The following is a 24,394-nucleotide window of genomic DNA, read 5'->3' as shown; positions in this document are numbered from 1 at the left end:
ATAAAATTAATTAGCTAAAGTTCAACTGCGTTGCAAAATCATCTTCGAAAGTGTTGTTTATTAGCCAAAGCGATAGGTCGTCGTCAAACGTCACTTCCTGTATTTTAAACTGCCCGCTAAATCATGTGATTGGATGAGTTCCACCATGACCAAGAACTGGGCGAATATGGCTGCGTTTAGACAGGCAGTCCGATTCTGAAATGTTTCCATTAATTGGGTGTTTTTCAGAGCTGGTCTTTTTATTCGAAAGACCAATTAGTGAAATAAATCAGAATTGGCTGCCTGTTTAAACACAGCCTAAGAAATGCTTGCAACATGTAACGTATCTGTTGCTGCATTGCTGATGAAAGGACCAGTGCAGTCAACTTGATTTTCTTGTGTTTTATATATGTTATGATAACGCCCTTTTAGTACAAGTCTTTGGAAAGAAATGTCAGCCTGTTTTGATGTGATGGAGTTTTGGCCTGCCTGGTTAAATCACAGGTGGTAACTATTTAATAGACCAATAAGAAAGAGAGTTCCAACCCAATCTGCCAATAACAGCTAGTTTTCAGTTTTCCCTTCTCCAATTCCAGACAGTCCTAGCTAAATTCTTGCTTGAGATATTGCTCTTCCGCTACAAGACAATGTTACTAGCCTACGGATCAGCAAGAGGATCTGCCCCTCCATACCTTTAGGTTATGCTCAAACCCTACACCCCTAAACCGAGCACTCCATCACAGATAGAACAATGAGACCGATATTTCAATGGATTTATAAATGTGAAGCACCTGCTTGGATTTTCCACTCCCTACCAAATATGGTATTGAGAGGAAGCCCAGTATCCGGCAGTGGGTGAAGATGGAACGAGATAGATTTTGGCCAACATTCTGCAAATTTTCTCATTGATGAAACATTTGATCTTAATACAGTATTCTGAATGCAAAGGCGATTTGAGTTATTGCACACGTGTACTTCACAGAGTAGGCATTCCCTAAAGGAAATATGCAGATGTTGGCTCTGCCCACCTCCTTGCTTGATCTGCCCACTCTGACTAATTTGTTCCCATTGGAAACGACAGGCTGTGGTCTATCTTGGTTTAGTTATAAACACCCTGTTCTGTCACCTCTGGTCTCATTAGCCCTCCCACACCTACGAAAGGGCAGCACCCGCTCAGTCCAGTCCAAGCTCTTCTCTTTCCTGGCACCCCAATGGTGGAACCAGTTTCCACTAAAGCTAAGACAGCAGAGTCCCTGCCCCTCTTCCAAAAACATCTGAACCCTACCTCTTCAAAGAGTCTTTTAAATAATCACACAGCACCCCTCTCGCACCCCTTCCTGACCCTGCCCCCAAAATGCCTTTCGTGAACTAACACTCACACCTTACTTTTTTCCCTCTTACTAGCTCTGACTTTGCTGATAGGTTCTTTGTTGAGATAAAATTGACTTTTGATTTGATATTGAGTTAAACACTGCTGCATTTGACCATTAATAAACAAAATACTTGACGAAATTGTTTTCTTTATCAGTTATTAAACACAAAATTGCCTGAACACACTGTATGTGTGGGACGTACCCATATTGTACACTGAAATGCACTGTAGGTGGCAGCATAGCCCACGACCAGTGGTAGGTTTCCAGGACAGTACACACGAAGAAGACATTGCAAAAGTCGCCTTTTTCTTAACGGTGAGCTATATTTATATATAGCTAGTTATCTATCTATCTTACATTCTGTTGAAAATCGTTTGTATAACATACATTGTATTCCACTTGTATCTAATTGTAATCTGCATTAGGGAGCTGGATTTTATACTAGGCTAATCGGACTGGCTTGTTTGCTTTGTTTAGCTAGCTATCTGTTGTTAGCCAATGCTAAACTTAACTAGCTACAGTATATGACAATGCCTAGCATCACTCATTGCCAACTAGCTAAGTTAGCTAACTATATTTTCTACATGGATAGCTGTAGTCTTTTTAGCTAGCTCCTTATTTGTCTAAACTTGCCCATGGTCTGTGATCATCATAGTTATGGTAGGTAAAATGTAGTGATTAGAATGGTTTTGCTTTAGGTGGGACTCCTCTTCGCCATCAACATGTCGGGTAGTGGTCCAGCAGTGCGTGTCAGCATCGAGTCGTCCTGCGAGAAGCAGGTCCAGGAGGTGTCTTTGGATGGCATGGAGACATATGTCCCTCCCTTGTCTATGTCCCAGAACCTGGCCAAGCTAGCCCAGAGGATCGACTTTGGCCAGGGATCAGACTCTGATGAAGAGGGGGTGGAAACAGAGCCCAGGGACCCCCAGGAGTGGGGGAAGCAAGAGCCAGAGGAGGATGAAGGTATGTCACCCCATGGACACATTCAGTTTTTGTCTTGTGATAGAAAAATTACACATTTACCTGATTTTGTTTGATATTAATACTTAATGAATATGAGGATATTTGTGTTTTTATGGTCTCCACTCTAGTTCCCTGCAGAGATGGCTTGAGCTGACAAATGAGTTAAAGACAGCATTGCATAGACAATAATGTGTTTTTCCTAGAGATTGCTTAGGAGTAGAACAATCCCTAATTGTCTCAATCATCTTTGCATCTAGGAAACTAAGCCAGGGTTTGGGTTAAGACAACAACCCACATGCAGATAATGACAGGATGAACCCAGAGTGGCTTATGATGCTCTTTGGTCTGCATGAGGGGGGTTGAACCAACCATGGCTGAGCATTGTTAGTGTCAGCAATATAAAGTACTCTGCATATGTGTGAAGTTTAGGTTACTTGGTCCAACACTCAAGGGTGGGGGGGTCGACCAGCCTCATTATTGCAATAATTAATTGATATTAAATAAAGATGATTGTTTGAAGAAATGACCAAATCTCTCTCTCTACTGAATTTCCACGACAGTCTACACCAGCTTCATTAACTGACTGTAAAGGTATTATTTCTGCCTTGGAGAGTTATTATCGAAAAACCTTGTGTTCCTGAGACCATCTGATAGACATCTGTAGCAGGGCTGCAATGATACCAATAGCACAATATTTTTTCCATGGCAAAAATGAAAACACAAAGCAGAACTAACTCTTTGGTCCTTTGAAAACCTGCTGTCTGTAAAACATTGTGTGCTATAGCTTGGAAAATAAATAAATATGACTGGATGACAACATTGACATTTGTTTCCAACATTAGGTCTGTTTTCCTAAAAAGTTAAATCCGCTTCGTGTTTTGTTTCCTTGCCACGATACTAATGAGTATCGCAATACTGGTATGTACCCGGCCCAAATCTGAAGTAACACTTATGATTTCTATTAAGAGCTCTGTAGGGAGTTGATCTGAACAGAATGGTTGATTGATACTTGCTCCTCCTCCTTCCAGCCACAGTGAAGTTCCAGCCGTCCTTGTGGCCCTGGGACTCTGTGCGTAACAACCTCCGCAGCTCCCTGACAGAGATGTGTGTGCTATACGACGTCCTCAGCGTAGTCAAGGAGAAGAAGTACATGGCCCTGGACCCAGTGTCCCAGGACCCCTCAGCTGGAAAGGTAGGCCTAGCTGAGTGGCTTTACTCAGGACTTCAATCTTTTCAATGCATCTCAGTAGTCTTAAGTGGTTCTTTCTTCATTCTGTCTTCATTTGCACTGACGTGGTATAACTAAACTGATAATGAAAGCTAATTCCTGGTACACAATACACATCCAACATATTGCTTACTTTGATCTATCCTGTGTTTTGAGGTCACTGCAGATGAAGGAGATGAAGCCACTGGACTATTTGACATGAACCTATTACCTCACTCTCTCTCTCCCCTGACCTCCCTACCTCACTCCTTACTATAGACGCCACAGGTGTTCCAGCTCATCAGTAAGAAGAAGTCTTTGGCCACAGCAGCTCAGCTGCTCCTGAAGGGGGCAGATAAACTAAGCAAGTCAGTGGCAGAGAACCAGGAGAACAGGAGACAGAGAGACTTCAACTCAGAGCTGCTGCGGCTCCGCTCGCAGTGGAAACTACGCAAAGTAGGAGACAAGATCCTGGGAGACCTCAGCTACAGGAGCGCAGGTGTGGAGGCGTTAACTCTGCTCAAATGTCTCATTTAGTGTCATTGCAGTATTTACCACCTTCTGCACATTCATTGTTTTTATGACATTATATAGCTCATTTCTAATGCCATGTATCTCTCTGCAGGATCCTTGTTTCCTCATGCCGGCACCTTTGAGGTGATAAAGAACACGGACATCGACCTGGACAAGAAGCTCCCAGAGGATTACTGTCCACTGAACGTCCAGATCCCCAGTGATCTGGAGGGATCAGCTTACATCAAAGTGAGTAGATACTGCTCAGGGAACATACCTCATTGTGATAATGTTGATGTTCGGCCTGGCCTCTCAAACATTGTGTTGTCTTCCAGGTTTCAATCCAGAAACAAGCCCCTGACATAGGTGACCTAGGCACTGTGAGTCTGTTCAGGAGGCAGCCTAAAGCTAAAGCAGGCACTCAGCCGTGGCATGTGAAGCTGGAAGCTGCCCAGAATGTGCTGCTCTGTAAGGAGATTTTTGCCCAGCTGTCCCGGGAGGCGGTTCAGATCAAGTCCCAGATCCCCCACATCGTTGTCAAGAACCAGATCATTTCTCAACCCTTCCCAGGTGAGGACACTTCACAATGCTTTTAGGAGAGTTATTGTAGCCTATGGAAAATTAATACTCCATGAAACCATGCATTTTGCAAAATCATTTTTTTGTTGTTGTTGTTGTCTGTTACCTGAAGTAGTGCGTTCTAAGTGTCCAGAGATGCAGTAGCTGTTATTTTGCTGTTATTCACCCCTCGTCAGCTGTGCAGAGTCCTACTCTTAAGAGATTTCTGTATTACACCACTATTAAGGTTGTCTATCCTCCCTGCAGGTCTTCAGTTGTCCATTTCTCTGTGTCACTCCACTGGAGAGAAGAAGAACCAGAGGGCGTCACCAGAGAAACCTAAACCCGACGACCACCTCTACGTTTTAGAACACAACCTGCACCAACTCATGAGAGAGGTGGGTCCGCCAGTCTTTCTGGGTGGAGAATTCTGGAACTAAATTGAACCTGGCCATCTAGTAATTATATTGTTGACCAAAGACGTACTCAGACAGATACTGACCAAACTAAGCCCCCCTTGTTTTATTTCATCTTGTACAAATGCACATGTGTGTATCAATGCTGATTGTGTGAACTGTGATACATATTGATCAATATAAATGCCCCGCCCTTCCCACCCACAGTTCCACAAGCAGACCCTGAGTTCGATAGTGATGCCCCATCCGGCTAGTGCCCCCTTTGGCCACAAAAGGCAGCGTATGGCAGGGCCCATGGCCTATGACAAGGCTGAGATCTCCAACCTGCAGCAGAATGAGGGCCTACTGGAGAAGATCATCAAACAGGCCAAACACATCTTCCTACGCAGCAGGTAGGCACAAAAACACCACATCAATGATAAGCTCATACTGTCATACTGTTTTATTTTTTAATAATATTATTTTGTCAGGCTTGTTGTTTCACTCAAAGCACCCCTTATCTTTTTTTGGCATCACAAATCATGAAAATGTTTGTACAATGAAACAATATGTTACTGAATAAACATTTTACAGGACAGCAAATCGACATTGACTGCAAGTCCACCACTCGTGTCTGTTTCAGGACGGCGCGGACCATCGACAGCCTGGCCAGCCGTATAGAAGACCCCCAGATCCAGGCCCACTGGTCCAACATCAACGACGTGTACGAGTCCAGTGTCAAAGTCCTCATCACCTCCCAGGGTTACGAGCAGATCTGCAAGTAAGTGGAGCAGGAGCCAAGCCAGAGCAACAGAGGCAGAGTACTGTTAAAGCCAGGAGGACTGGCTAGGCCAGAGCAACAGAGGCAGAGTACTGTTAAAGCCAGGAGGATTGGCTAGGCCAGAGCAACAGAGGCAGAGAGTACTCTTTCTACATGGTTTAAGGGACAGTGTTTAGAGAATATACTTCTGGGCCAGGAAGTGTCAACATATCTTCTAGGCAAGTTGGTTAAGAAATATATCTTATTTACAATGACGGCCTACACCGGCCAAACCTAGCTGACGCTGGGCCAATGGTGCGCCGTCCTATGGGACTCCAAATCACGGCCGGTTGTAATACGGCCTCAATATACAGTGAGAATAAATTAAAGGGGGAAAAGTTAGGTTCCTTGCTGGAATAACAGAAGAAGAGGTTACACCTTAATGAATTACCACCAATTTAATTGGGCAAGTATTCAGCTTTTTCAACATTCGGTAGAAATAAAAAGTATTGTCTAGCAATAAACTTTGACCATGGAGAAAGAATGTTCCATGACCTTCTGTGTGGGTGTGTGCAGGTCTATCCAGCTGCAGCTGAACATAGGGGTTGAGCAGATACGAGTGGTGCACAGGGACGGCCGTGTCATCACACTCTCTCACCAGGAACAGGAGCTGCAGGACTTCCTTCTCTCCCAGGTCAAGGAACACACTGACTGCTGTCACATCACCGCCAACTGCTGTTTATGTACCCTGTATTACACTCAAGTAAAGCTAGAAGCCAGCTATATATTCTAAAGTGCATAACATTTGCTAGACCTAGTTCTTCACTTGGCTTATTGCTCCAGGGAAACTTTTATTCAAATCAATTTCAAAGTATTGATGTAGCCTTTTTGTAGCTGCCTTTCTGAACCAGTGTGAGTAACAGTGTCCCCTGTGTCTCTCCCCTGGTACTACAGATGTCGCAGCACCAGGTCCATGCGGTACAGCAGCTGGCTAAGGTGATGGGTTGGCATGTTCTGAGCTTCAGTAACCATGTGGGCCTGGGCTCTGTGGAGAGCATCGGTAATGCCTCGGCCATCACCGTCGCCTCCTCCAACGGGGAATACGCCATCTCAGGTACCGCCTTCAATCAATCAATCAATCTGGCATATTGGATGTTATACACCTTAAACAACTAATTTAGTCTGAAAACTAATATAATGATTGGAATGACTGAAATGTATAAGATAATGATAACATTTGTCCAAATGAATGTGATGCATCTTCTCCAGTGCGTAATGGTCCAGAGAGTGGCTGTAAGGTCCTGGTCCAGTTCCCACGCAGCCAGAGCAAGGAGCTGCCCAAGTCTGACGTCATCCAGGATGGGAAGTGGAACCACCTGCGAGGGCCCTACAAGGAGGTCCACTGGAGTAAGATGGAGGGACGCAACTTTGTCTACAAGATGGAGCTTCTCATGGCTGCCCTCACCCCCTGTCCTTAGGTCTGGCCACTATCACACTCTCTCTCTTGCTGTCTCTGATAGGATTCAGCACATAGAAAACAAACTTGGTCCACTTTTGTTGAAATCATGCATTGATGTTAGTATAATTGCTTGGACATTTGACTTACCCGTGTCAATGTAAAAAATATATATTTCAAATGTTGTTACAGTAAGAAACTCAGCTGTGAAAATAAATATATTATTTGTTTCCGCTTGTCAGTGTGTTTCCTTACATAAAATAGCATGGACTAATATCAGCTGTTGTGTGTACAGTAAAATAATACATGCAGCTAGTCTTGAGGCACATAAGGTTGACAATCCTTCATCTGTTCCTGGAATCAGTAAACTGGTCATATTTACATGCTGTGGACGCTTAACATGAGTCTTTAATTTTAGCTCAGATTGGTTGTTGGGCAGTGTCATCTGGCTGTCTCATAGATCTTCATATCAGAGAGGTTGCAGGTCTGTTACATCATTCTCTGGAGAGAAAAACAGGAGATTCAATGACACACAAACCATGTACACACAAGAACAATTAAACTTGAGTTGTTGAATTACTAAATGTATCTATTACACCAAAAAGCATTCTAAAATAATTTACCTGGCATCTGCTGCCTCTTTCTCCATGCCTTGATCCGGCAGTAGGCTTTGTCCATGAGCCACATGGAGACCATGAGGAAGCCAGCCAGGGAGGCCAGCCCTACAGCAAACACTGCCAGGTACTGGAGGTCCTCATACAGAACCTCTACAACACACCATGTTCATTCTCACTTCCACTAACTAGCTTACTCAGAAATGAAGGTCACTTGTACTGAACTACTTGTAAAGATACTGTTCATTAACACCATAAGGCCGCTACAGAAACCGTCTCCAGGACTGAGAGGAAAACAGTTCCATATAGGGGTTCTTGTAAATGTCATCTATGATGAAACACTAACACTGTAGCCTAAAGCAAAATGCCACATTGTGATACAGGCCTGCGCCCACTATTCACTCACCTTCCACCTTCAAGACAAATCCTTCATCTTTGCTGCTCCCAGACAGTTCAGTCACAGTGATCACGTAGAAGCCGGTGTCCTGAATACGCAGGTCTGACAGTCCCATAGATCCATTAGTGTATGTGTGGACTCTGTCCATGTAGTCCTCTGATACATTGGTATACCCACCAGGTTGCCACGCCCCAATGTCTCTGCTCACCCTGCCAGACATAAAGGTCCACTGTATGGTGGGAGTCCCAACACAGGAGATGTCCACAGAGAACAATACATCCTGTTGGACAGGCCTGGTCAGACTCTGCTGAGGAGACCGTATGGAGATGGCTCCAGCTGCCAGAGGAAGGACATAGTGGAGGGAGGAAGGGAAAGAGAGGAACAGTGCTGGTTAATGTATGATAGAGAGAACTTTGATATATATGATTTGTATTTTAGAATCAGATAAATCAATATATTATGACCCACACACTGATGTGTTATTGAACATATTATTCCAAACAGACTTTTACATTTATATTGGCCTATTTCATACTGATGGGGTTGCTGTCATCATGATGTGCTTTGAGAGACTAGTCAAGGATCATATCACCTCTACCTTACCTGACACCCTAGACCCACTAAAATGTGCTTACCGGGCGGTAATAGATCCACAGACGATGCAATCACCATCGCACTGCCCTATCCCATCTGGACAAGAGGAATACCTATGTAAGAATGTTGTTCATTGCTCAGCATTCAACACCATTTTTTATAAGAACAAATTCTTATTTTCAATGACAGCCTAGGAACAGTGGGTTAACTGCCTGTTCAGGGGCAGAACGACAGATTTGTACCTTGTCAGCTCGGGGGGTAACCTTCTGGTTACTAGTTCAACACTCTAACCACTAGGCTACCCTGCCGCCCCACCATAGTACCCTCCAAGTATATCATTAAGCTTAAGGACCTGGGTCTGAACCCCGCCCTGTGAAACTGGGTCCTGGACTTCCTGACAGGCCGCCCCTGGGTGGTGAAGGTAGGAAACAACACCTCCACTTCGCTGATCCTCAACAATGGGGCCCCACAAGAATGCATGCTTAGCCCCCTCCTGTACTCCCTGTTCACCCATGACCGCGTGACCACGCACGCCTCCAACTCAATCATCAAGTTTGCAGACGTCACAACAGTAGTAGGCTTGATTACCAACAATGACGAGACATCGAGGAGGTGAGGGCCCTGGGAGTGTGGTGCCAGGTAAATAACCTCTCGCCCAACATCAACAAAACAAAGGAGATGATCGTGGACTTCAGGAAACAGCAGAGTCAGTGTGCCGAAGGAGGCGCAACAGTACCTTTTTAACCTCAGGAGGCTGAAGAAATTTGGCTTTGCACCTAAAACCCTCAAAAACTTTTACAGATGCACAATTGAGAGCATCCTGTCGGGCTGTATCACCGCCTGGTATGGAAACTTGACTGCCTGCCATTGCAGCCAGAGGGTGGTGCAGACTGCCCATCGCAAACTACCTGCCCTCCAGGACACCTACGGCACCCGATGTCACAGGAATGCCAAAAAGATCATCAAGGACAACCACCACACAAGCCACTGCCTGTTCACCCTGTTATCATCCAGAAGGCTAGGTCAGTACAAGAGAGACTGAAAAACAGCTTCTGTCTCAAGGCCATCAGACTGTTAAATAGCCATCACTAGCAAAGTAGAGGTTGCTGCCCTATATACATAGACATGAAATCACTGGCCACTTTAATAATTGTAACACTAGTCACTTTAATAATGTTTACATATTTTGCATTACTCATCTCATATGTACAGTCGTGGCCAAAAGTTTTGAGAATGACACAATATTAATTTTCACAAAGTCTGCTGCCTCAGTTTGTATGATGGCAATTTGCATATAAACCAGAATGTTATGAAGAGTGATCAGATGAATTGCAATTAATTGCCTCTTTCCCACTTTGCCATGCAAATGCAATGAATCTCCAAAAAACATTTCCACTGCATTTCAGCCCTGCCACAAAAGGACCAGCTGACATCATGTCAGTGATTCTCTCGTTAACACAGGTGTGAGTGTTGACGAGGACAAGGCTGGAGATCCCTCTGTCATGCTGATTGAATTCGAATAACAGACTGTAAGCTTCCAAAGGAGGGTGGTGCTTGGAATTATTGTTCTTCCTCTGTCAACCATGTTTACCTGCAAGGAAACACGTGCCGTCATCATTGCTTTGCACAAAAAGGGCTTCACAGGCAAGGATATTGCTGCCAGTAAGATTGCACCTAAATCAACCATTTATCAGATCATCAAGAACTTCAAGGAGAGTGGTTCAATTGTTGTGAAGAAGGCTTCCATCAGTCCTGTGTCATGCCAACAGTAAAGCATCCTGAGACCATTCATGTGTGGGGTTGCTTCTCAGCCAAGGGAGTGGGCTCACTCACAATTTTGCCTAAGAACACAGCCATAAATAAAGAATAATACCAACACATCCTCAGAGAGCAATGGGGTATTATGTGTAGATTGATGAGGAACATTTTTTTCCCATCCATTTTAGAATAAGGCAAAATGTAACAAAATGTGGAAAAAGTCAAGGGGTCTGAATACTTTCCGAATGCAATGTAGTGGGAAAAACAGTGCAGCATGTAAACATTATTAAATGCAATTTTATAAGATGCAGGTTAGTGTACCAGGTAGCCTGCTAGTAACAGTGAGGTTCAGGGCAGGGTGCTGGGCGAAGGATGGCTAGTGGTGACCTGGAGATAAAAGCCGTTTATCAGTCTCTCGGTCCCAGCTTTTGTACTGTTTTCACCTTCTAGATGGTAGTGGTTAAAATAGCCATGGCTTATGGCTGAGGTCCTTGATGGCCTTCCTGTGACACAAGGTGCTGTAGATGTCCTGGAGGGCATGCCGTTTGCCCCCAATGATGTGTTGGTCTGACCGTTCCAACCTCTGGAGAGCCCTGCGGTTGCGAATGGTGCAATTGCTGTACCAGGCAGTGATACATCCCGACAGGAGGCTCTTAATGGTGCATGTGTAGAACTTCATGAGGGTCTTAGGAGCCATGCCGAAATTCTTCAGCCTTCTGTGGTTGAAGAGGCGCTGTTGCACCTCCTTCACCACACTGTCTGTGTGAAGGGACCATTCTAGGTCGTTAATGATGTGCACGCCTATAAGCCTGAAACCTAAGTCATGTCCAAGTCAGTCTTGAGACCAGTAAGATGTTAGAAATGTTAGGAATTGAAAAATATATTATACTATAGAACAGGTTCCTCCAGGTACTGTGAACCTTCTGCGTCACTCTCTTTAATAACAGGTTGTTCTTAGTTCGTCTTCTTTGAAACTTGCCAAACAAGCTTTAGGCTTCTGGAAAGAAATGCTGTCGGCATGCTCAACATTTGTCGCTCATTCAGCCGATAGAAACTTTCAACTGGTTTTCCCCACCAACCAACGAGTCGGAGTCAGAGCCCGAGTCAGATCCCAAGACTTTCCAGGTCTCTCCTCCACCCGTTACCGGGTCTGAGCCGCCGAAGCCTCCCACCATTCACTCTGACAAATTGAAAACACTAGTCATTGGCGACTCCATTAACCGCAATATTAGACTTAAAACTAATTATCCAGCAATCATATATTGTTTACCAGGGTGCAGGGTTACCGACGTAAAGGCTAGTCTGAAGAGTGTGGGTTATAGGGATATTGTTATCAATGTCGGCACCGACGATATTAGGATGAAACAGTCAGAGGTCACCAAGCGCAACAAAACTTTGGCGTGTACCTTAACTAGAAAGATGTGTTGGCATTGAGTAACTGTCTCTGGCCCCCTCCCAGTTATGGGGAGTGATGAGCTCTACAGCAGAATAACACAACTCAAACTGTTTCTTGCCCCTACCAAAATATAGACTTTATACATAACTGTCCCTCTTCCTGGTACTCAACACCAACAGGACCAAGTCTGGCCTGCTGAGGAGTGACGGACTGGAGTGGTGCTCTCATCTTATCTATCATCATAGACAGGTCTCTAACTCCTCTCGCTCCACAATGAGATGGGTGCAGGCATCATGATGTTAGCCAGTCTGCCAGCTTAGTGGAGTCTGTTCCCAGCACAGTCAGTGTAGTCAGCTCAGTTTTCCCCATTGAGACCGTCTGTGCCTCGATCTAGGTCGGGCAAAACTGAACATGGCGGTATTCACCTTAGCAATCTCACTGGAATAAAGACCCCCATTCCTGTCGTCATTATTGAAAGAGATCGTGTTAATAACTCACATCTCAAAATAGGACTACTTAATGTTAGATCCCTCACTTCAAAGGCAGTCATAGTCAATGAACTAATCACTATTCATATGATGTGATTGGCCCCGACTAAAACATGGCTCAAGCTTGATGAATTTACTGTGTTAAATGAGGCCTCTCCTCCTGGTTACACTAGTGACCATATCCCCTGAGCATCCTGCAAAGGTGGAGATGTTGCTAACATTTATGAAAGCAAATTTCAATTTACAAAAAAAAGTCTATGCAGCATTCTTAATCACTTTCTATAGCTACTGTTTACAGACCTTCTGGGCCGTATACAGCATTCCTCACCGAGTTCCCTGAATTCCTATTGGACATTGTAGTCATGGCAGATAATGTTCACATTTTTTGTGACTTCAATATTCACATGGAGAAGTCCACAGACCCACTCCAAAAGGCTTTCGAGCCATCATCGACTCAGTGGGTTTTGTCCAACATGTCTTCGGACCTACGCATTGTCAATCATACCCTTGATTTAGTTTTGTCCCATGGAATAGATATTGTGGATCTAAAAGTTTTTCCTCATAATCCTGGACTATAGGACCAGCATTTTATTAGGTTTGCAATCGCAACAAATATTTAGCTCAGACCACAACCAAGGATTATTAAAACCCTTGCTATACATTTTCGGACAACCCAAAGATTCCTAAATGCCCTTCCAGACTCCTTCCACCTACCCAAGGACGCCAGAGTACAAAAATCAGTTAACCACCTAACCAAGGATCTAAACTTAACCTCGAGGTAATACCCTCTCCTGTGCCCAAGAACACAAAGGCAACCTGCCTAAATTACTACAGACCCGTAGCACTCACATCTGTAGCCATGAAGTGCTTTGAAAGGCTGGTAATGGCTCACATCAACACCATTATCCCAGAAACCCTAGACCCACTCCAGTTTGCATACCGCCCAAACAGATCCACGGATGATGCAATCTCTATTGCACTCCACACTGCCCTTTCCCACCTGGACAAAATAAACACCTATGTGAGAATGCTGTTCATTGACTACAGCTCAGCGTTCAACACCATAGTACCCTCAAAATTCATCACCAAGCTAAGGATCCTGGGACTAAACAACTGCAACTGGACCCTGGACTTCCTGACAGGCCGCCACCAGGTGGTGAGGGTAGGTAGCAACACATCTGCCACGCTGATCCTCAACACTGGAGCTCCCCAGGGGTGCGTGCTCAGTCCTCTCCTGTACTCCCTGTTCACCCACGACTGCATGGCCAGGCACGACTCCAATACCATCATTAAGTTTGCTGACGACATAACAGTGGTAGGCCTGATCACCGACAACGACGAGACAGCCTATAGGGAGGAGGTCAGAGACCTGGCCGGGTGGTGCCAGAACAACAATCTATCCCTCAATGTAATCAAGACTAAGGAGATGATTGTGGACTACAGGAAAAGGAGCACCGAGCACGTCTCCATTCTCATCGACAGGACTGTAGTGGAGCAGGTTGAGAGCATCAAATTCCTTGGTGTCCACATCAACAACAAACTAGATTGTTCCAAACACACCAAGACAGTCATGAAGAGGGCACGACAAAGCCTATTCCCCCTCAGGAAACTAAAAAGATTTGGCATGGGTCCTGAGATCCTCAAAAGGTTCTACAGCTGCAACATCGAGAGCATCCTGACAGGTTGCATCACTGCCTGGTACGGCAATTGCTCGGTCTCCGACCGCAAGGCACTTCAGAGGGTAGAGGGCAAAGCTGCCTGCCATCCAGGACTTCTACACCAGGCGGTGTCAGAGGAAGGCTGTAAAAATTGTCAAAGACCCCAGCCACCCCAGTCATAGACTGTTCTCTCTACTACCGCATGGCAAGCGGTGCCGGAGTGCCAAATCTAGGACAAAAAGGCTTCTCAACAGTTTTTACCCCCAAGCCATAAGACTCCTGAACAGGTAACCAAATCGTTACCCGGCCTATTTGCATTGTGTGACTCCCTCAACCCCTCTTTTACGCTGCTGCTACTCTCTGTTTATCTTATATGCATAGTCACTTTAACTATACATTCATGTACATACTACCTAAATGGCCAACCAGTGCTCCCGCACATTGGCTAACTGGGCTATCTGCATTGTGTCCCACAACCCGCCAACCCCTCCTTTTACGCTTCTGCTACTCTTTGTTCATCATATATGCATAGTCACATTAACGATATCTACATGTACATACTACCTCAATAAGCCTGACTAACAGGTGTCTGTATATAGCTTGCTACTCTTTTTTCAAATGTCTTTTTACTGCTGTTTTATTTCTCTACTAACCTACAGACACACACACACACATACTGTACCTTTTTTCGCACCATTGTTTAGAGCCTGTAAGTAAGCATTTCACTGTAAGGTGAATCCACCTGTTGGATTCGGCGCATGTGAGAAATAAACTTTGATTTGATTTGATTTGAGATGCTGTTACACTGCTAAAAACAAAAACATTTGTCACAAGAAACTAGCTCCCTGATATACAGAAAATAGCCAAGCCCTGAAGCAAGCTTCCAGAAAATTGGAACGCAAATAGCTCTCCACCAAATTGGAATTCTTCCAACTAGCTTGGATACTCGGACAAGTTCTTGCCTGCTTTAGATCTTATCTGACAGGAAGATATCAGTTCGTTTATGTGGATGGTTTCGGTGTTGCTCAAAGTTCCATTTAAGAACCACTACTGTTTTCTCTGAGTGTATAAAACATTAGGAACACCTTCCTAATATTGAGTTGCCCTCTTTTCCCCTCAGAACAGCCTCAATTCATCAGTGCATGGACTCTACGAAATCCTTCCACAGGGATGCTGGCCCATGTTGACTCAAATGCTTCCCACAGTTGCGTCAAGTCGGCTGGATGTTCTTTGGGTGGTGGACCATTCTTGATACACACGGGAGACTGTTGAGCATGAAGACCCAGCAGCATTGCAGTTCTTCACACATTCAAACCAGTGCGCCTGGCACCTACTACCATACCCCGTTTAAAGGCACATAAACTTTTGTCTTGCCCATTCAACTTCTGCACACATACACAATCCATGTCTCAATTGTCTCAAGGCTTAAAAGTCCTTCTTTAACCTGTCTCTTCCCCGTCTACACTGATTGAAGTGGATTTCACAAGTGACATCAATAAGGGATAATAGCTTTCACCTGGATTCACCTGTCATGGAAAGAGCAGGTGTTCCTAATGTTTGGGACACTCAGTGTATACCTCTTAGGGATGTCATTCGGAAACACAATGTTAACTTTCACTGCTATGCAGATGACACTTTGATGAAACATGGTGAATCCCCAAAATTGCCTACCTTGACAACCTGTGTTTCAGACATATGGAAGTGAATGGCGGCAAATGTTTTTACTTTTAAACTTGGACAAAATAGAGATGCTAGCTCTAGGTCTCAAGAAACAAAGAGATCTTCTGTTTGATCTGACAATTCATCTCAATGGTTGTACAGTTGTATCAAAATAAAACTGGGAGGGCCTCCCGGGTGGCGCAGTGGTCTAGGGCACTGCATCGCAGTGCTAGCTGTGCCTCCAGAGACTCTGGGTTTGCGCCCAGGCTCTGTCGCAGCCGGCTGTGACCTGGAGATCTGTGGGTCGACCCGCAATTGGCATAGCGTCGCCTGGGTTAGGGAGGGTTTGGCCGGTAGGGATATCCTTGTCTCATTGCACACTAGCGACTCCTGTGGCAGGCTGGGCACAGTGCATGATAACCAGGTCGCTAGGTGCACAGTGTTTCCTCCGACACATTGGTGCGGCTGGCTTCCGGGTTGGATGCGCGCTGTGTTAAGAAGCAGTGCGGCTTGGTTGGGTTGTGTTTCAGAGGACGCATGGCTTTCAACCTTCGTCTCTCCCGAGCCCGTATGGGAGTTGTAGCGATGAGACAAGATAGTAATTACTAACAATTGGATACCATGAAATTGGGGAGAAAAGGGGGTAAAATTCAAATAAATAAATAAAACTGTAAAGGACCAATAGCAGCTTTTTTCCATCTTCAAACCATTGCAAACATCTTTTACTTTTTGTCAGAAAATTACGCAGAAATGCCAATCCATGCTTTTGTCACATCGAGATTAGAATTCTGCAAAGCTCCAATCCCTGGCTACCCGGATAAAGCACTAAATCAACTTCAGCTAGTGCTAAATGCAGCCGCTAGAATCTTGACTGTTAAGGCTAGGGATGATTTCAAGGTTTTACTGCTAACCTACAAAGCATTACATACACGTACCCCACGGTCATGCAGGCCTCCTTATTGTTCCTAGAATAATTAAGCAAACAGCTGGAGGCAGGAATGGTCTGCCTATCTATGTGAGAGAGACAGACTTGGTCTTGACCTTTAAGTTTTTCTGAAGACTCATCTCTTCAGTAGGTCATATGACTGAGTATAGTCTGGCTCAGGGGTGCAAAGGTGAACTGCAAAGCACTGGAGTGATGAACCACCCTTGCTGTCTCTGCCTGGCCGGCTCCCCTCTCTCCACTGGGATTCTCTGTCTCTTACCATTCTACGGGGGCTGAGTCACTGACTTGCTAGTGCTCTCTCATGCCATCCCTATGAGGGGTGCATCACGTCGTGCCAGGCCTTTTTTGCTATACTCGAATTGTCAGGTTTTGCGCCCACTCAGGCTCGTGAGGTGGGGGAGATCTTAATTTCTGCTGTTCTGCCTGCGGCTATGGAACCCTGACCTGTTCACCGGACGTGGTACCTTGTCCTGGACCTGCTGTTTCGACCCTCCCTCTCCCTCTCCCTCTTTCGCTCTCTCTCTCTCTCTCTCTCTCTCTCTCCCTCTCTCTCTCTCTCCCTCTCTCTCTCTCTCTCTCTCTCTCTCTCTCCCTCTCTCTCTCTCTCTCTCTCTCTCTCTCTCTCTCTATCTCTACCGCACCTCCTTTTTCGACCTCTGAATGCTTGGCTATGAAAAGCCAACTGACATTTACTTCTGAGGTGCTGACCTGTTGCAACCTCTATAACCACTGTTATTATTATTTGACCCTTCTGGTCATCTATGAAAGTTTGAACATCTTGAAGAACAATCTGGCCTAAATGGCCATGTACTCTTAAAATCTGCACCGTTCACAGCCAGAAGAGGACTGGCCACTCCTCAGAGCCTGGTTCCTCTCTAGGTTTCTTCCTAGGTTCCTGCCTTTCTAGGGAGTTTTTCCTATCCACCGTGCTTCTACATCTGCATTGCTTGCTTTTTGGAGTTTTAGGCTGGGTTTCAGTATAAGCACTCTGCTGATGTAAAAAGGGCTTTAGAAATACATTTGATTGATTGATTGATTGATGGGTTTTGAATTACCCACATGGCTACCTGCTTTCGGTTGTTTTATCATGTAAGATGTGTTGCAATCAATGTGAATTACTGACTCAGACACACCAGTCCAACTAAAGGTGTGTGTGTACACAAGATGAAGCGTGCACTCAAGATGAAGCATGCACAAATCATTTTGTTACAGCGTGGAAAGAATGACAGAGAAACATTTGGCTGCCAGAAGAATGTCTTGAAACCATCATTCCATATCGAAGTTTTGGTGAATTAACGAACCACTATGTGTCTAACTGTACTATTATTCTGATACACCGGTACAAACCACATCAGAGCAAATGTTGGAGAATACTCAAAGTTAGTCAACTGATACCAGAAGAAAGTTTCTTCTGCAAGTGATTGGCATACATCATACACTCTGAGGCAAACATAGGCATGCCCTTAAACACGCAAGTACTCACCTATTTAAACACATTCAAATCAGTATTTCCATATATGAATACATGCTGACAGAAGTGTTTCCATGTATGGGTAGGATACATACCTAGGTGGCACACATACAATGTGAGGCTGAGGAAAAGAGCGACTTCCTGTGCGTCCCAGAGCCGCAAAGGCCACATTAGATCCCCAGGTCCATATATTCTCACCAGTACGGAGTGTCTACTGGGTCATTCCGCATTCTGGAGCATTCGCTTTACTCTTCTCTGAAAATCCATTATTTCCTGTGTTTCTCCTCCCTTTTTATTCTGTGTATTGTTAATGTTTGTTGGTGATGTTATCTTCTGTCCTTCTCAGTTCTGTGCTCTCTAGCTACCTAAGCTGCTCTGCCTGTGCAACGGCAGCTCACCTATCAGACAGGATCAGGAGGAAATTACTGTGTATACATTCAAACTAACACAGAGAGAAAGACAGAGAGGGAGAGAGAGAGAGAGGGAGAGAGATGGAGGGAGGGAGGCAATAACAGAGTAAACACACATGCAGACACACACTCATGCAGAAACACACACACACACAGAGACACACCTGTACTGCCACCCTGTACTGTCTCCCCGTACGCACCACCGTGGGATGAATAACTGGTATTCGAGTTTGGACACACCTTGCTGAGCAGGCCAGACAGGAAGGAGTGTCTATTCATAGATCTATTCTAAGAGGACTGCACCTCTCTATGATGACCACATGAATAAAAGTTGCAATGTAGTAAATTACAAATCGTCTTTGCCTATTGGCCGCCTGGTCACTGTTGCAATAGCTTAGAATACTAAGTATTTTCTTTCCTCAAAATGTGTTTTGTTTAGTCAAGGATCAATGTAAGAACTGTGATCCTTCTGTTTTAGTCTGCAGTCAGCCTTTCTCCTATCTAAAGGGTTTTGGTGTAACACTGTATTATGCATGAATTGGATTAGATGAGTCGTGGTTTTTGTGTCACTTATTCAACCACTCCCAATTAATGTACAGAAGTAGGATCATAATTTGCATTGCAGGAAATACAAACTTGTAGTGTATTCGAAGTTTAAAAAGGCATCTTCAATTTGTAATTTCCACTTAAACATTTTTTTTTTGACCTACAAAACTGTCCATTAATTATAATCTGCTGTGAGAATCTGGTCAAATTAAGATCATATATCTGTAGACCTGTCTACTTTTGGGGTGAGGACCAAAGACTGCATATGATTGGACAAAGCCATCGACACCATTCATTCCTATGTGAAGAATCAATAGAGCTCGTCAGCTTGTAGTCCTAAAGCCCGGAAATTAGTTATCTCTGGTTCATTCAGCCATCCTATGGGGAAAGAATAGGGTTTTGAGATAAACGTTGAAAAGGTATGGGGTAAACACAGGCTTAGGAGATCTTATATGCTTTGTACTATGAGATAATATCAGTTAGTTAACATGATCTTTATAAATTATGAAGTCTTTATGTGCTTTTTAAATTACACAAATGCTTAAAAATTCACAAAATGTTGTGTAGCTGATGAAGATTATCTCATAGAAAAAAACCTGTGTTTACCACAGACCTTATTTTTGGTGTTTATCCAAAAACCCTACAAAAATGCCATTCATTTCCCCATAAACTTTGTCCAACGAACCATTGCGGAGGTACATGAAGATTCACATTTTTCAATTCACTATAATGGCGGTGTCCTCTTTTCTGCTAACAATGCCTGCAGTCCTGGGATTTTTAAATCGGCCTTGAACTCACATGGCTTCAATGAGAGTGGGCAGTAGTTCTCCCCTGGTGAGGACGTAACCTTGACTGGTAAACAAGAGAGCTGGCGTTATTCAACATAATGCCAACATTACTATATTTGACCTGAAGGGGGCACTGTTAAAACCACTTGCCACTACTCAGTTCCACACAAATCAGCATGTGATGTGCTGTAAAGTGATTTGGTTTCAAAGGGCATTTTGGGTCCCTTCAATTTCATTTAAATTTTTATTTAACCTTTATTTAACTAGGCAAGTCAGTTAAGAACAAATTCTTATTTACAATGACAGTCTACCGGGGAACAGTGGGTTAACTGCCTTGTTCAGGAGCAGAACAACATATTTTTACCTTGTCAGCTCGGGGATTCGATCCAGCAACGCTCCAACCACTAGGGTACCTGCCACCCCAATTAAATATAGGTAAACATGTAGTAGTTGTTCTAGCAGCCTTGACCCAACTGCAACTATAAGGCAATGTGAGATGGAGTGAAAGGTTGCAAGAGGTTTCATCAAAGGTAACTTTACTCCCTACCAGCTACTAGTCTTAGCAAGGCCATGCAAACCTTAACCTTATGTGAGATATTTCCATGAAGTCTTTGAAAAACAGATGTATTCCTTAGTAGCCTATTGGTTGTAATGCTGTATGTCATCTGTGTCATACATTCCTACAGACACAGACTGGCCATAGGGCAGTTCTGGCAAATGCCAGATGGGCTGATCGATCTGTAGCACAATGGGCCTGTCTAAGTTGGTGTTTTTGCACATATGTATAATTATTTGGCTAATAATGGGGCATCTGGAGGAAAAATGGGCCGGTGTGTTAGTAATGCCTCATTTCTGGTCCCAGTTGGTCCCTGCTTACCAATATGAAAACTTCTGAAAGTAATGCATTTTTAAGATAATGAATAGGACTATGCTTGTGAAGTTCTATTCATTTAGTTGTTTGGACTGTAATGAAAGAATGCAGTCCAACTGGTTAGGTTATTTAACCAGGTTATTTCCTGGTTATTTCCCAGCAATGGGGACAACACTCTATTGTCTGATTTGCATGCCCAGATGCTGATGCCAGATTCACTGGCAAGAATGCATTCTTAGAACATAGAGAGGACTGAAAAAACACTTCACCAGTCCCTCCACTGAAGTTGCTCCTCCTCCTTGTCTCGCTGCATTGCTTGAATTTGTCTTAGAAAACGAAGGGGGAAGGAATGCATTTCATGTAAGCGCACAATGAAATAAACTAGTCTGTTTAGGTGAGCACTCAGTACAGTGCAAGGTGTATCAGTACAAACGCTGTACCTGTACATTACTCCTTCACACTAGACAAGACACTAGACACTGGACAACATGAGGACCCTGCTACTGACAACCGTGCTGCTGGTGCTGCTCTGTAACACTCAAGGTGAGCAAACTTAATAAATATAGACTGGTTTATAAATATGATAGATGCAACTCTTGGTTGAGGTGTGCTTTAAAAAAACTCAATTTCAGGTTCAGGGCAAAATGATTCATATGTAGCCTACGTTGCATGATGTTGTTGAACTATGTTTGTTAGGGGAAAAGTTTGATCTTATAACAGTGAAGGATCTTCAACAACTTAGTAAGGAATGAAAATGCTCACACTCCTCTTGATAGACTTACAACTAACTTTCTCAATGCCAATTTATTTATTTGCAGTAGTGTAAAGTACTTAAGTAAAAATACTTAAGTACTACTTAAGTTGTTTTTTGGGGTATCTGTACTTTTCTTAACTGTTTAGATTTTTGAAAACCTTAACTTTTACTCCATACATTTCCCCTGCCACCCAAAAGTACCAGTTACATTTTGAACGCTTAAGACAGGAAAATAGTCCAATTCACACACTTATCAAGAGAACATCCCTGGTCATCTACTGCCTCTTATCTGGCAGACTCACTAAACACAAATGCTTTGTTTGTAAATGATGTCTGAGTGTTGAAGTGTGCCCCTGGCTATCCCTCAATTAATTCAACAACAAAATTGTGCCGTCTGGTTTGCTTAATATAAGCAATTTGAAATTATTTCTACTTTTACTTTTGTTACTTAAGTATATTTTAGAAATTACATTTACTATTGCTACTGAAACATATTTAAAACCAAATACTTTTAGACTTTTACTCAAGTAGTATTTTACTAGATGACTTTCACTTTTATTTTTTGTCATTTTCAATTAAGGTATCTTTACTTTTACTCAAGTATGACAATTGGGTACTTTTTCCACCACTGTTTTTTGATAAGCTAATGATGATCCACACTTTAAGAATCCTATCATCACTTCTGCTCTAAATGTGAATTTCTCCACAGTGCTCACACTCAGGTGTTACACCTGTGAAGAGGATGATGCTGACTGCAAGCAAGTGACAGAATGTCCACCATCGAGCATGTACTGCAGAACTGTGGTGACTGGTAAATATTCCACTTTTCTTCTTTCATTCAGTCCTTTCAATCTGTATCAATAATATTGATGTATTATTAATCAACCGAGTGCAATAATCATCTGTAAATTGCTCAAACATTTTCTACTTCCTTCTTTTCCTTCACAGCGGACACAGTGACTCGTACCTGCGAGGAGATGTGTGTCTCAGGTGTCAACGCCTACTGTTGCCAGGGTGACCTGTGTGAGAACTGACATGATCCACGGAGAACCATCACCACTGACTACACACGGTCACCTTCTGTTTAGATACAGTTGAATGTTGTGTGGAAAGTACTTTAGAATATGGGATACATTATAACCTTTCAATGAATTACATTTACATTTTAGTAATTTAGCAGACACTCTTATCCAGAGCGACTTAGTTAGTGCATTAATCTCAAGATAGCTAGGTGAGACAACCCATATCACAGTCATAGTAAGTACATTTTTCCTCAATAAAGAAGTTACCAGCAAAGTCAGTGCTATTGTTTGTGATAATCTTTAAAAAAGGCAATATTATACTTTCTGTCGTGCAAAACAATCTAGCCCTTTGAATGACTCTCAACTGTTTCTGCTGTCCTTCAAAGCTTGACTTAATGCCATAAAACATGGAGGTTTTACAGTAATGAGGATTTCCAATGCCTGAGCTGTGATTCTAGTGTTGCCTCTCCCAGTCTCCTCTCTCTCCGGATGCTCCTGAGTGGGTCATGCTGGCTCATGGCCTTCTGCTGGGATGTGGGTCACCAAACGGGGACAATGCTGGCCTGTCATGGCCGTATGCATCTGGGCAGGCAGGATTATCTAAATCCCTCTAATGAGGGGGAGTTATGGAGAACCTGTACCACTCACCTGGCAACTCAACCCCACTCTCCTCCGAAAAAAAGTATGCTTGATTGTCACGAACCGGCTCAAAGCCCGTAACAAAGGGAGACAACATGGAGATAAGGAGTAACAAAATATATATTTATTAACTAAAGCAACTAAGGAAAATATACAATGGTGTGTGTAATCAGTAATCAGTAGTGTAAGTGAGTGTTTTGCATGCATGAATGTGATAATGCAGGGTGTTGAAAGGTGCCAATGCAAACAAACGAAACGCCACCAAGAACCACAACACAATCTACAAAGGTGTCTGCATGGAGAGAGTCTCTTCCATGAATGTGGAAGAGGTCTATTTATCCTGGGACACACCTGGCCCAGGTGTTTCCCATGTAGCTGACGACCCTCCCAACTCCGCCCACCGGCATCCTAATAAGGAAACAAGAACAAAGACAGAATACGGCAGACAGAGTGGGAGGGTCATCACATTGGTCAGTGTGTAGATTGCTTTGTTTTCGAGAGATTAAAAACAAAGAAAATTACAGTTTTAGAGTGAGAAAAGAGGAAGACTTTACACATATAAAATGGTCTTATTGTGCATAACTGTAGATAAGGCAAATGTTTAAATGTCATCACTCAGCACAGGTCAGTGCCAGCTGGGCTCAGACGTTAATTCAACGTTTATTCCATGTTGGTTCAACGTAATTTCATTGAAATGACGTGGAAACAACGTTGATTCAACCAGTGTGTGCCCAGTGGGTGGGCTGTGGCTGGTCATCTAAATCAAACAGGCAAATATGTGTCACATCTAGATATGTATTTATCTTCCAACCATTATTTCCTTTTCCATTAGAGCTCCACATTTGAGGATTTGTTGGTGTTAGAGAGCCAACCTTCACTCCTTTACACATCATGTGAAAGGTGTTTCATTCAAACATCTTAATTAAAGGGGTCAGCATAACACACACATTCTATGAACAAAAGAGAACATGTTTTCCCAGAAACCCTCTGATCTTACAAGGCACTTTTATAGTTGCCCAGAAAAGGCAGAAACTGATTTACAGTTTACAGAAACAGCACTCAAACTGATTAGTGCATGGAAACAATACGTTATGATATGAATGTCATGAATGGCATGTTTGGCATTCAACCAAATTAACTACAGGTAATACAAATTCATTTTTGAATGAAGCAATGATA

The 24,394-nt window shown here is 43.6% G+C and overlaps 3 protein-coding genes across 4 annotated transcripts; 2 read left to right on the top strand and 1 right to left on the bottom strand.

Moving 5' to 3' along the window:
• Nucleotides 1-1,602: 1,602 nt before the first annotated feature.
• Nucleotides 1,603-7,434, top strand: med17 (mediator complex subunit 17). The gene is made up of 12 exons (XM_021582906.3): nucleotides 1,603-1,667; nucleotides 2,051-2,315; nucleotides 3,344-3,507; nucleotides 3,802-4,021; nucleotides 4,148-4,284; nucleotides 4,371-4,605; nucleotides 4,861-4,991; nucleotides 5,217-5,401; nucleotides 5,632-5,769; nucleotides 6,325-6,442; nucleotides 6,703-6,862; nucleotides 7,018-7,434. Exons 2-12 carry the CDS (start codon nucleotides 2,075-2,077, stop codon nucleotides 7,224-7,226), a joined length of 1,938 nt encoding a protein of 645 aa, XP_021438581.1. The 5' UTR covers nucleotides 1,603-1,667; nucleotides 2,051-2,074; the 3' UTR covers nucleotides 7,227-7,434.
• LOC110504085 (V-set and transmembrane domain-containing protein 5) lies at nucleotides 5,445-18,791 on the bottom strand. Of its 2 annotated transcripts, XM_090218800.1 has the most exons (5): nucleotides 18,281-18,787; nucleotides 8,851-8,905; nucleotides 8,225-8,551; nucleotides 7,828-7,971; nucleotides 5,445-7,705 (listed from the first exon to the last, which is right to left on the bottom strand). In XM_090218800.1, the coding sequence occupies exons 2-5, from the start codon at nucleotides 8,885-8,887 to the stop codon at nucleotides 7,674-7,676; spliced, it is 540 nt and encodes a 179-aa protein (XP_090074926.1). In that variant the 5' UTR covers nucleotides 8,888-8,905; nucleotides 18,281-18,787; the 3' UTR covers nucleotides 5,445-7,673. The 2 variants fall into 2 exon arrangements, with proteins under 2 accessions (XP_090074926.1, XP_021438582.3); XM_021582907.3 differs by lacking the exon at nucleotides 8,851-8,905 and having other exon boundaries at nucleotides 18,281-18,791.
• A 2,170-nt stretch (nucleotides 18,792-20,961) lies between these two features.
• On the top strand, nucleotides 20,962-22,854 carry LOC110504083 (uncharacterized). The gene is made up of 3 exons (XM_021582905.3): nucleotides 20,962-21,343; nucleotides 22,264-22,365; nucleotides 22,503-22,854. Exons 1-3 carry the CDS (start codon nucleotides 21,289-21,291, stop codon nucleotides 22,586-22,588), a joined length of 243 nt encoding a protein of 80 aa, XP_021438580.1. The 5' UTR covers nucleotides 20,962-21,288; the 3' UTR covers nucleotides 22,589-22,854.
• Nucleotides 22,855-24,394: the final 1,540 nt, after the last annotated feature.

This window comes from Oncorhynchus mykiss, chromosome 24 (genome assembly GCF_057628025.1).
Source record: "Oncorhynchus mykiss isolate SJ-2025 chromosome 24, ASM5762802v1, whole genome shotgun sequence".
Lineage (NCBI taxonomy): Eukaryota > Metazoa > Chordata > Actinopteri > Salmoniformes > Salmonidae > Oncorhynchus > Oncorhynchus mykiss.
Note: the sequence above shows the minus strand (reverse complement) of the source record. Positions and strands in the feature narration are given on the sequence as shown.

What these genes read in the sequence shown, in the direction of transcription:
- med17 (XM_021582906.3), top strand. Translation starts at nt 2,075, where the DNA reads ATGTCGGGTAGTGGTCCAGCAGTGCGTGTCAGCATCGAGTCGTCCTGC. An exon ending in CCTCAGCTACAGGAGCGCAG is followed by an intron (nt 4,022 to 4,147) that starts GTGTGGAGGCGT and finishes ATCTCTCTGCAG; the next exon opens with GATCCTTGTTTCCTCATGCC. An exon ending in AGGGATCAGCTTACATCAAA is followed by an intron (nt 4,285 to 4,370) that starts GTGAGTAGATAC and finishes GTTGTCTTCCAG; the next exon opens with GTTTCAATCCAGAAACAAGC.
- LOC110504083 (XM_021582905.3), top strand. Translation starts at nt 21,289, where the DNA reads ATGAGGACCCTGCTACTGACAACCGTGCTGCTGGTGCTGCTCTGTAAC. An exon ending in GCTGCTCTGTAACACTCAAG is followed by an intron (nt 21,344 to 22,263) that starts GTGAGCAAACTT and finishes ATTTCTCCACAG; the next exon opens with TGCTCACACTCAGGTGTTAC. An exon ending in CTGCAGAACTGTGGTGACTG is followed by an intron (nt 22,366 to 22,502) that starts GTAAATATTCCA and finishes TTTCCTTCACAG; the next exon opens with CGGACACAGTGACTCGTACC.
- LOC110504085 (XM_021582907.3), bottom strand. Translation starts at nt 18,356, where the DNA reads ATGTGGCCTTTGCGGCTCTGGGACGCACAGGAAGTCGCTCTTTTCCTC. An exon ending in ATTGTATGTGTGCCACCTAG is followed by an intron (nt 8,552 to 18,280) that starts GTATGTATCCTA and finishes TTCCTCTGGCAG; the next exon opens with CTGGAGCCATCTCCATACGG. An exon ending in ATTTGTCTTGAAGGTGGAAG is followed by an intron (nt 7,972 to 8,224) that starts GTGAGTGAATAG and finishes GGTGTGTTGTAG; the next exon opens with AGGTTCTGTATGAGGACCTC.